Source organism: Phodopus roborovskii, unplaced genomic scaffold, assembly GCF_943737965.1.
Source record: "Phodopus roborovskii unplaced genomic scaffold, PHOROB, whole genome shotgun sequence".
Lineage (NCBI taxonomy): Eukaryota > Metazoa > Chordata > Mammalia > Rodentia > Cricetidae > Phodopus > Phodopus roborovskii.
Window position 1 is genome coordinate 9,424,108 of NW_026126598.1, and position 12,198 is coordinate 9,436,305.

The 12,198-nt window shown below is 50.4% G+C and overlaps 1 protein-coding gene across 2 annotated transcripts in view; it reads right to left on the reverse strand.

Moving 5' to 3' along the window:
* The window catches only part of Clip2 (CAP-Gly domain containing linker protein 2), a 59,038-nt gene that overhangs the window by 15,870 nt on the left and 30,970 nt on the right, over window positions 1-12,198 (reverse strand). The window contains exons 6-9 of one of the 2 annotated variants that reach the window (XM_051204845.1): window positions 11,564-11,761; window positions 9,375-9,478; window positions 5,921-5,981; window positions 180-284 (exon numbers count right to left, since the gene is read on the reverse strand). In XM_051204845.1, the coding sequence (XP_051060802.1) occupies window positions 180-284; window positions 5,921-5,981; window positions 9,375-9,478; window positions 11,564-11,761 (468 nt within the window). The remainder of the gene's footprint in view (window positions 1-179; window positions 285-5,920; window positions 5,982-9,374; window positions 9,479-11,563; window positions 11,762-12,198) is intronic. The other variant, XM_051204846.1, reaches the window with a different exon arrangement.

Genomic DNA, 12,198 nt, shown 5'->3' on the forward strand with positions numbered 1-12,198 from the left:
GCACCACTTGGCCACAGGGGGCCTGACTCAAAAACTCAACTTCCCTCCCAGAAATTCTAAGCAGCCATCAAGATGGCCGAGGAAATGAGAAAAGGCAAAGGGGGGTCTCGAGGGGCCACGGTGCTGGCCAGGTGTGGTGGTGGCAGGCGCGGTGGGTGGCAGTGGCGGGCGCAGTTTACCCTGTTATCCGCTAATTCTCTAAGCAGCCGCTCGGCCTGCGCCTTCTCCAATAGCAGGCTCTGCTCCAACTCCCCAATGCGCGCGTGCTCCAGCTGGGTCTGGGTCTGCTCCACCCAGGGGGGGGGGAGGGATGGCAGGGTGGACAAGGAAGGCAGGGGTGTGGGGAAGAGGGCATGGGGAACAGGAAGCCGGAGAAAGAAAGAAAGGGAATGAGAAAGAAAAAGAGAAAGAGAGAAAGAGAGGAGGCGTCATCTTCAGTGAACAAGATTGTGGAAATAGATCAATGAGCCGGAGTCACTTGGGGAAGACAGAGAGATCTCAGAAGTGGGGTGCGTGGGGGGCCGGTTGCCCTCCCCTCATACTCAAGGCAGAGGAGGCTGTGGGAACCAGCTCTTGCCAGCGTCAGGGGCAATGGCTACCCAGCTTCCTTCATTGCTGTCAAGCCTTGCTCTTTCTTGCCGCCACCCTGGGAGCCTGTGGACTTCTTTAAGGGTTTTCTTTTGCTTTGTTTGAGGCGGGATTTCTCTATGACAGTCCCAGCTGTCCTGGAACTCACTCTGTAGACCAGGCTGGCCTCAAACTCACAGAGATTCCCCTGCCTTTGCCTCCTGAGTGCTGGGATCAAAGAAGTGTGCCAACATGCCCAGCCTTTTCTTTCTTTTTTGCTAATTACAGTTTTTTCCCTGTGTGTGTGTGCGCGCGCGCGCGCGCGCACACACACACACACACACACACACACACACACACACACGCCACTATGCACATGAGGGCAATTAGAAGTCAACTTGCAGGAGTCAGTTCTCGCCTTCCACCATGTGGGTCCCAGGGATCAAACTCAGGTTGTCAGGTTTGGCAGCAAGTACTTTTACCTGGCCATTTGGCCAGCCTTTTTTTTTTTTTTTTTTTTTTTTGGGTCATTATAGAGCTCTGGATGGCCCTGAATACCCTCTATAGGCCTTGAGCTCACACACACCTCTGCCTCCTGCGTGCTGGGACACCTGTTTTATTTTTTTGGTCTTTTGAACCAAGGTTTTGCTATTCAGCCTACCAAGTGCTGGGTTTACACGAGGGCATATGCCTCATTTCCAGTTTGAAGCCTTAGCTATAGCGCTATAGCACCCTGCACGCAGGATGAATGAATGAATGAGCCCGGGACTTCAGGACACCTGGGCCTGAATTCAAGGGGAAAAAACCAACAGGACAGGGTTTTCCAAGTCATCTTGACTTTGTTTGGTTTAGGGTTCTTTGTTTTGTTTTGGAGACAGGGCTTACTATGTTACCAATGCTAACTCCCACTTTCCAAGCATAAAGACTGTACTATGTCCAGTTTGGTCTGGAACTCAGTATGTAATCCAGGATGCCCTTGAACCTGCAATCCTTCTGCCTCAGCCTCCCTGGTGCTGGGATGACAGGTATGTGCCACCATCCCTGCCTAATTCAACTTAGGCCATCTTGATTCTCCTGGGCAGACCTCCTGGGTGGGGACTGGGCTAACATCACTGCCCTTCCTGCCTTGCTTAGTGGACATTGCTCCCCCTCCTCACCCTTCCCCAGGCTCTGCAGAGGACGCCTGGTCTCTGTTCAATACAAGGGCACTTTTGTCCCCTCTTTACAACGCCCGTTTCATTTGAGAACAAAGCATGACATTCTCTGGGTGGCACACAGTTGGCATTTGGATGGCCTGTGATGGATATTTGCAAGTAAGCAGGGAGGTGGGGAGGACATGCACCCTGGGGTACTCCTAGGAGACCAGACTGGAAACCAGGTTCGTCTTGGAAGAGTGTAGAGGGTGCCACTCACCCTTAGGGGAGGAAACACAAATTAAAGCAACATCCTCCACCCCCCTCACACAACACAACACAATCTTACAGCAAGTCTGAAGGGGTGGGCGGGGCTTAGACACTGGGGATAATATTCAGATTTACAGCAAGTCTGAAGGGGTGGGCGGGGCTTAGACACTGGGGATAATATTCAGATGCCAGGAAGAAGTGGCCAGTCATGGAGACAGAAAGACTGGAACCTAATACCTAATACTAATACTCAGCAGAGGAGAGAGAGGAAGGCCTAACAAGCAATGACGAGTTTAGCCATGAAGACAGTAGAGGATGGGGTGACAACCTGGCCCACGGGGGGTTCTGTTTAGGACTGGGTTCAGGTTTTCAGTGTTGACTGTGTGTGTGGGTATGTATGCCTGTGTGTTCACGTGCATGTGGAGACCAGAGGTGGGTACCAGGCCTTAACCCATCTCCCCACCCTGCTTTTGGAGAAGGGTCTCTCACTGAAACTGAGGCTCATTGGCTAAGCCAACCAGCTGGTTTCCAGGGATCCTTTCTCCTCAGCAACAGGGCCAGACATGCACAGGCCGGTTTCTAAGGAGAGTGCTAGGGATCCAAACTCCTCGGGCTCTCTGCTGATTATTCTCACCATGGCCCCTAACTAGGGGGTTCTATGCAGATGCTCTTCTCCTGAGTTACGTTCCCAGGCTCCCCAATGTGGGTCTCTACTGCTGAGCCAGTACATATCTTGTGTATGTATAATACCATGTATGTGCAGTGCCCTTTGAGGCCAGAAGGTATCAGATCTCCTGGAACTGGAGTTGCATTGTAGATGGCTGTGAGTCACCATGTGGGTGCTGGGAATTGAACTTAGGTCCTCTGCAATAACAGCAAGTGCTGTTAACCACTGAGCCACCTCTGTGATGCTAGTTTTGACATTTTTGTTTGTTTTTGTTTTTTCCAGGCAGAGTTTCTCTGAATAACAGTCATGGCTGTCCTGGAACTCACTCTGTAGACCAGGCTGGCCTTGAACTCCGCCTCCCGAGTACTGGGGATTAAAGGTGTTCACCACCACCATCCAGCTAGTTTTGATTTTAAAAATGTGCTATATGTGTTTGTGTCCACGGGTTATGTGCAGGTCCCCATGGAGGTCAGAAGAGGGTGCTACAACCCTTGGAGCTGGACAAACAGGAGGTTGTGAGTCATCTGGGAACTGAACCCTGGAAGTGTAGTGAGTGCTTTTAACCACTGAGCCATCTCTATAGCCTCTTGGTTTGTCTTTTAAGATGGGTGGGGAAAACAGCATGGCTACAAGCCTGCAACCCTGATGCTTGCAGGCTGAGGCAGGACAATTCTGAGTTCCAGACCAACTTGGGCAGTCTCAAAAAAACCTAAACTAAGCCGAGAGTGAGTGGGGATAAATTGGACTTTAGCATGGTTCACGTTCTGGTTGCTCTGAAGATGGTCACAATTTAGTCTTTAGAATGAAAATAAAATAAAATAAAATCGAGACAGGATGTGACAGCCCGCTAAACTTGCGGTGTGGCTGTTTGTCCTGTCCTCCTTCCTGAATGCTTGCACCAGCCAACTGGCAGGCCCGGAACCTACCAGATTCTCTCCAGGGGATAACTGGGTGGTAATGTCTGGCAGGCTGGAACAGGGAGCAGATGTAGTAAGAGACACAGACAGACAGGCGGCAGACAGACAAGCTGACCCGGAGTCACTAAGGGTCTGTGAGCACCTGGCACTACCCAGGCTCCAGCTCCTTGAACTGCGGGCCCTGGATGGCGTGCACGTGCGCATCTCCCTGTAATCATTCAGCGCCTAAGCCTCTGTGGATGGAAGCAGGTGGAAGGGGCTCAGCTCTGGCTGCCCCCACCTCCCCACAAGCCCACCCATCTGTCCTCTGCAGGGGGGCTGCTGCCCATCAGATCAGCCAGCCCAACCACCTGTCCTATCCCTTTGGCTGTAACAAAAACACAAATCACAATGGCTTCAGGCTGGGTAAGAACGCTGGCCTTGTCTTTTTTCCTTTCCTTCCCTTCTTCTCCCCTCCCCTCCCTCCTGTCCTTTCTTTCAGGATCTCATTTTCCATTTGTCACAGGCTGCCTTCAGATCCACAGCATAACTGAGGCTGGCCCTGAACTCTTGATCCTCCTGCTTCTACTTCCTGAGGTCTGGGATTACAGGTGTGTGTTGCCATGTCCAGTTTTTTTGTTTTGTTTTGTTTGTTTTAAAGATGGGGGTCTTACCATGTAGTCCTGCCTGGCTTAGAACTCCATACGTAGACAAGACTAGCCTCCTTGCATTTGCCATGTAGAAAAAGATGACTTTAATGTTATTCTCTGGCCTCTACCTCCCTATACTAGGACTGCTGGCATGCGCTATCATGCTGAGATTTGAACCCCAGACTTCACACAAGCTAAACAAACATTCTGCTGACTGAGCAATATCTCCAGCTCCCTTCTGACTTTCCTCTTGATAGGGTCTTGCTGAGAAGTGCAGGCTGATTTGGACGTGGTATGTAGCCCTGAACTTGCAATCACCTTCCTTCAGCCACCCTAGAAAGCTAGGGTACCACCAAGCCCAGACCAATCTTGAGCTGAACTGAGAAATGTCCTATGGCTGGGACTTTTAATGTTCTTCAGGGACTTGGGAATTAGTCACAAATGTAGACCACTGGGTCCCACAGGGACGGACACTCAGGCCTGACAACCTGTAATGGGCTTCAACTGTTCCATTTTACAGTGGAGGAAGCTGAGGGCTGCCAAAGGGAAGTGTCCTCCAGAGGCCAGACAGGCCAGAAACATGGCAGGCAGAGTTTAGCTCGCTGTCCCGCTTGGCCACTCCAGGAGTTCTATCTCTTTCCTTTCCGTGGGAACATCAACAGACACAACAGGAAAAGTGGCCAAGGGTGGCTTCCCAATTCCAGAGGTCTCCTACAGGCCTTAGGGCCAGGAAAAGATGACCCCTGACTCAGCATAGTGTGTTTACTGACTAGGGACGATCCTGGCTGTGTCTACACCATGTATACAGGAGGCAAAATGGAGAAGGTACAGGCTGGACCAGGATCCAATAATCACTGTCTCTGGTGCCCACATTTGCTAGTTGGTTACATCATTGGGACAGTCTCTACCTTCTTGAGCTCTGGTCCTTTGTTTGTTTGTTTCATGTAGCCTGGGCTAGCCTTAAACTCACTAGATAGCTGAGGATGACCTTGGACTCAATCTCCTTCTTCCACCTCCCTGGTGCTGTGGTTAACAGGCTTGTGCCACCACGCCTGGTTTATGTGGTACTGGAGATGGAAGCGAGAGCTCATGAGGACTAGGCAAGCACTGAGGTACAGCTCCAGCCAGTGAGCCCCAATTTTAGCCAGTGAGCCCTGGTTTCAGCCAGTGAGCCCCGGTTTCAGCCAGTGAACCCCGGTTTTAGTCAGTGAGCCCCAGTGTTAGCCAGTGAGCCCCAGTTTTAGCCAGTGAACCCCAGTTTTAGTCAGTGAGCCCCAGTTTTAGCCAGTGAGCCTCAGTTTCAGCCAGTGAGCCCCGGTTTCAGCCAGTGAGCCCCAGTTTTAGCCAGTGAGCCCTGGTTTTGCCATCTGTAAAGTCTGTGATCCCAACTGTTCCTTCATGCCAGGCCTGTGTCTCTGTTGTTCTTAGTTTGGTGCCTATGTTGTTAGTCAAAGATCTAAAATGTCAGTGTCTAAAATGTCAGTGTCCTCAGTCTGTCCCAACTCTACTTTCAACCAACAATACAGTGTTTCCTGGATTCCTGGAACACAACCATACCCGTTTCTAATACAGATGTCCTGAGGAAGGGGCCTTCTTTGACTCTTCCCCATTTTTCTGTTGAGTCATCCAAGCCTCCCCAAGAAGGTCTAGGCTTGCTGCCTGGATGCCAAGACCATTGCCCATAACAAGGACTGTGCCCATAGTGCCAAACGAGCAGGGAAGGACTGCACCCTTTACCTCCAAGTCTCCTTTGGTGATGGATTCTTCTTCCACTCGGAACTGCAGGTCCTCCACCTTCCTGTGGGCAGGAAAAGAAGCAGAGGTGGACTTTGACAACCAAGGATATGGTCAGTGGTAGAGCCCCTGCCTAGAATCCCTCAGTGAGGGGCTGGAGTGTGGCTCAGTGGTAGAGCTGTTGCTTAACACATTTGGGAGGTCCCCAGGTCCATCCACAGCCCCAGCCCTTTCTCTATCTCACATACACACACATGCACACACACACACACACACACACACACACACACACAGGCACGCGCACACATGCATGTGAATGCATAAAGGCAAGTGGATGAGCACTAGGCCAGCTATGAAGATGGAGGCATCAGAAGATCTCAGGGACCAAGCTTAAACTTCAAAAGGGTCTGTTCTCACATAGCCAGGGACTACCCAGAATCCTGCAGTTGAGGAGGGGAAGAACCTTCTGGAAGCCTACTGTACTGAATACAAGCCTCCTTCCTCTCAGGACGTCCGTGGAAAATAGAGGACAATAGTCTGAGGCAGGTGTGTTGGTGCACAGCCCTGGGAGGTCAAGGCAGGAGGGCTGGAGGTTGGAGGCCAGCCTGAGCTACATAGTGAGATGTTGTCTAAAAACAGCACATCAGGACCGTGACTCTTCAGTGGTCACACTGTGTCATATTGTGTCATGTGGCCCTGTCTCAGCAAAGAGGGTGAGGGAGGCCAGGGGGCTTCCTGTTTGCTAACTCCACTCTCCTCAAAGTTGAGAGCTGAGGTCCCAGCATGCATTTCCTGGGCTGCCCACTGATGCAGAAGCTCCCCCAGGACCCCATTGCAGGCAGGAGTCGGGGGCTCCCTTCAGGAACACATGCTCACGCATACACATGCCAAACACGCACAGGACAGGGACACAGCACTATCTCATACTGCCGTCACAAACGGCTTGCCGACAGCTGACAGTAAACCCGAGGTCATAAAGCAATGCTACACGATGCCGGGCCCTGTGCCCAGGCCCTTGATGAACACAGCCCCCATGATGTCTTATCTTGAATTTAAAAGGTATGTTTGAGCTTGTACAGTTTACATATGTGAGGGTAGGAAGCCATGGTTTGTTGTTGTTTCAGTTGATGATGATGACGTGTGTGTGTGTGTGTGTGTGTGTGTGTGTGTGTGTGTGTGTGTGATGAAGAGGCAGGCCACCGTTTGGTGTATATATATGTGTGTGTACATTAGCCCAGAGGCCAGAAGAGGACATTGGATGTCCTGCTGTCACTGTCTGTCTTACTCCCATTGAACCTGAAGCTAGACTGGCAGCCAGAAAGCCCCAATGATCCTCGTGGTTCTGCCCCATGTGTCCCATACCAGGGTTACAGGTACAAGTGGCCACACCCAGCTTTACATGGGTGCTGGGGATTTGAACTCAGGTCCTCATGTTTGTGATGAAAGCACTTTTATCCGCTGAGCTACCTCCTGTCCCCTGCCCAGAACTCCATCAGGGTGAAGTTCTCTATCACTCTCCACATTCTTATTGTTATTAGAGGCTCTTACCATTGTTATTACTGTTGTCTGGTTTTTCTGAGACTATATAGCCCTGCATAGCCTAGAACTCTCTATGTAGACTAGGCTCACTTTGAACTCACCTGCCTCTACCCATCCCCCCCACCCCGCGCATCCCAAGGTGCCTGGCTCAGATTTTGAAGCAGGGTCTCTCACTGAAGCTGGCCAGGGAGCTCTGGGGATCTGCAGGTGTTTGCACAGCCAATGCAGGGGTTAAAAACATGTGTGATCATGCCTGTCTTATAGCTTGGGATCTGAATTCAGGTCCTTTCGCAGCAGGCACATTACCAACTGAGCCATCTGCCAGCCCCCACCTCAATGATGCCTTAAAAGACTGTTTTTTGTTTTTTTGTTTTCTGGCATGAGATGCATCACCATGGGAACCAGATGTGTGGGCCCAGACTACCATCTCACACAGATATAAATAAACCCTCATTTTCCCCTAGTGAGACAGTAACTGTAGGACTCGGCTGAATGCCCAACACAGATGCAAATGGGGGTGTCAAGACTGGGGGCTGCTGCCAGCATGGGGGAAGGAAGGGCCATACAGAAACTGTCATCTTTTGGGAAAGAGGTAACAGGACCAGCCCTGTATCCCAGCAGGAGACCCAGGAATAAATAAGACAGGTCCTGCATCTCTGGTTGGGGCCGATGGACAAATGCCTGTATCTTTCCATGGGTCCATGAGTCTGCATCAGAGTGCTCCTGTCCCTGACCCTGGTTAAGGACTTTTTCTAGGGAACCAGGAGTTGGGGAACTCCTGCAGTCTCAAAAACTGATATAAGGGTCAGCAAGATGGCTCAGTGAGTAAAGGTGCTTGCCACAAAGCCTGACGACCCGAGTTTGATTCCCCAGGACTCACACAGTGAAAGGAACTGATGCCCACAGGGAGTTTTCTGATGTTCACATATGCATGCATACACATACACATACACACACGTGCACGCATGTATGTTTGCACACGCGCGTGCACATGCACACACACACACACACATATATATATATATATATTTTTTTTAAAGACAGGATTTCTCTGTAACAGCCCTGGCTATCCTGGAACTCACTTTGTAGACAAGGCTGGCCTCAAACTCTCAGAGATCCACCTGCCTCTGCTTCCTGGTGCTGGATTTAAAGGGCGTGTGCCACCACAACCTGGCTTTAAATATTTTAAAAAAAGAACCCAAGGGTACAATCCCTGCCTAGGGATTAAACTGAGTCTTAAACAGGCTCAACAGCCATCCTCTCAGTGAGCTCCAGCTCCTTCTTCAGAGGGGTTTAGATAACATCTTGCTATGTTGCTCTAGCTGGCACTGCTATATATAGCCCAGGCTATCCCCAAACTGTCAGCAATCCTCCTGCCTCAGTCTCCTTAGTGCTGGGCTTATAAATATAAGCCACTGTACCTGGTCCAAGTCCTTGCTGTAAAAAAAAAAATTACACATACATACATACAACCCTCTCTTTCTGAGACAGAGTCTTATGTAGCCCAGGCTGGTCCCAAATTCACTACACAGCTGATCAGGAGCCTGAACTCCCATTCTTCCTTCTTTTACCTTCTGAACATTAAGATTACAAGCATATAACACAGCTCCCAGTTTATGTGGTGCTGGGAATCAAACCCAAGGCTTTATGTATGCCAGACAGACGCTCTACCAACTGAGTTATCCCCAACCACATTTTTTTGTTTGTTTGTTTTTTGTTTGAAGGCTATTGTGCTAGGCTGCCCAGGTAGCCCAGGCTAGGCTGAACTACTGATCCACCTACTTCAGCTTCCAAGTGCTAGGATTACAGACAGGTCTATGCTGCCATTCGCAACTCTCCCCTCTTCTCTCCCTCCCCGCCTCTCCTTGATTGGGCTCTGAAATGACACACTCTGGCCTAGCAGGTGCCCGACACATACCTCCTCTCCTCCTCCAGCTGATTGGACAGGTCCACTTTCTCTTTCCTCACGTTCTCCACCAGCAACCGTGCCCGCTGCAGCTTCTCCTCAGCTTCTGCAACATACTGGCCCAGAGCAAGGCCCAGACACGGTCAAGTCAATTCCAGCCTTCTTGTGGGGACAGTACAGATGCAGGGCAGGTGTAGGAGAAGAGGCCCTTGTTCCCTGCTGGCCCCAGCCAGGCAGGGATAGTGAACCGGACAGGAAGAGAGGAGACCCAGCAGGGTAAAGAAGCAGATGCCCCATGGTGTGTGTGTGTGTGTGTGTGTGTGTGTGTGTGTGTGCATGCTAGGCCCCTCTGAGCATATATATGAGGTTGACTTTATGATAGTTATTTCTGTTTGTTTTGTTTTGATACTGAGCCTTGTATATGCTATGCTAGGCAAATGCTCTAATGCTAAGCCACACCCCCAATCCCTCACTGGGGACTCTAGCAAGTACTCTACAACTTAACTCCATCTCAACCCTGATGTGACTATATTAATCCAAGCCCCCGCTCTGCCGCCAGCACCCGGGGAAGGACAAGGTAGCTCACAAATAGGCATAGGGGCCCAGAATAGGACCTCAGATGACAGACAAGCGTCGTATGGTGTGGCGGCCAGCCCTGTAATCGCGGTACTTGGGGAGGGGAAGAGCTTGAGTTTGGCTAACCTGTGCTATACAGTAAGCAGAAGGCTGGGAAATTTGGCTCCGAGGTGGAACATAACCTAGCATGTATAAACCCTAAGGCTGGCTCTCTAGTATTTCAAACATATATTCATACAAACACCGGGGGAAAAAAGGACAGAGTAGGTAACAATAAACCCTAGGCTTAGGGGACTCTCTGAAATACACCCCACAGATGTGTGTGCCACACAAAGCAATATCTGAAACGTGAGCAGTCCTACCCCAGAGATAAGCATCTCAGTTATGAATCTAGACACAGCATGGTTAATTTTAATAAATGGCAATTCGTGTGTGTGTGTGTGTGTGTGTGTGTGTGTGTGTGATATGCTGAGGATTGAACCTAAGGCCTATACACACGAGACAAGCTAACACACTATACACACTAAGCTATTTACACACTAAGCTATACACACTAAGCTATTTACACCTCAGCCCCACTACCTCAACTATCACTGAAGTTGTGGGGGGGGGGCGGAAATGGCCCAGTGGTACAGGCACCAAGCCTGATGACCAGAGTTCGATCCATGGTGTCTACATGATGGACGGAGAGAATGTCCTCTGATCTTCACATGCACACATGGCACACATAGTCAGTCCTCTCTCACAAAACAAACAAAAGTTTTTAGAAAAAGAGAAAAATTGGTCAGCCAGTGGTGGTGCACGCCTTTAATCCCATCAATCAGGAGGCAAAGGCAGGTGGATCTCTGAGTTCAAGGCCAACTTGGTCTACAGATCGAATTCCAGTACAGTTAGAGAAATCCTGTCTTGAAAAACAAAAACAAAACAGAGAGAGAAAAACTGGGCCAGGAACGCTGGTTCACACCTGTAATCCCAGCACTTGAGAGGAGGAGGCAGGAATGCAAAGTTTGAGGCTACTCTGGGTAACAGGGTGAGCTCCAAGCCAGCCTGGGCTACAAAGGGAGACTGTCTAAAACGATGACAAAACCAGAAAAGTCAGTCTCCTCTGACCTAGAAAACGCTGGCGCTGGAAAACTAAAAGCAGGAAGCACAGGTTTAAAAGCCGGTGCTGCGCCTGATCATGGCCAAAAGGCTGAGAAGTAGTTGTGGGCCTCCCTCCAAGATGGGTCCCTTGAGGGAATCCTAACTTGGAGGGAAGTCTGTTAAAATGCAGGATGCTCTAAAGGGAAGTCAAACAGTCCATCTTGTAGAGAAGTTTGTGAAAACTCAGGAAATAAAACAACTCAATAGCTTCAGGAAGTCCCTGAAACTGACGAAACTCACCACGGCCCTTCCCCTTAAGCTTATACAAGTGTGGGGGTGTGGGGAAGCTCTCAGACAAGACAAGCTGCCTGCTAAGAGGCCCAAACCAATCGAGCTCACTAGGAGAGACACTTTCCACACTGTTGAGCTGGCTCTAGGTTGCACAGTGTGCTCTAGGCTTCCAGCTTGAATGACCACCTGTAGCTTCTGCAGCCCTTTGGGAAAAGGTGTTCCGCACACCCTGGAGCCTGTCAGCCACCCACCTGTTCATGCTGTGCCTTCAGCAGGGCGATCTCCTTCTCCACCTCACAGATATGGCTGGTGGCCTTAGCTACTTCTGCCCTCTCCAAGTCACGCTCAGCCAGCAGCTGCTCAATATGCTGCTGTTTCTCTTTCAACGCCTCCTGCAGAGCTGTCGTGCCCGAGATCTTCCGGGCGTAACGTGAAGAGGTCTCTGTGAGCTGGAGAGAGTGGGCGTGGGCAGGATTCAACATACTGGTGATGGTGTAGCCCAGCTTACTCTCACTGGCCTCACGTAACAAACACAGAATGTGCTTCTCTGCCAGAGACCTAAGATGCCCTAAACTCACTTGCTGCTGACTCAACACGATGTCTGAGAGTCAGCTTCCAACACGGGTACCTCACCTTGGCCAGCTCCAATTCTAGACCAAGCTATATTGAAGTCCTTCTGCCCAAACCCTGAGTGGCCTCCTCTTCTCTCATCACCTAGGGTCCCTGAGACAGTCTTTTGGAACTCCTAGCCTGTATCTACCCAGCACTGTTTACTCAGGGAATGTGACCAACACAACAACAAAGCATATAAATGGGTCAATTTTTCTTATGAAGAGAGCGCATTCCCACACCCCCGACCCCAACTAAGGGAATCAGAGCAAGCTGG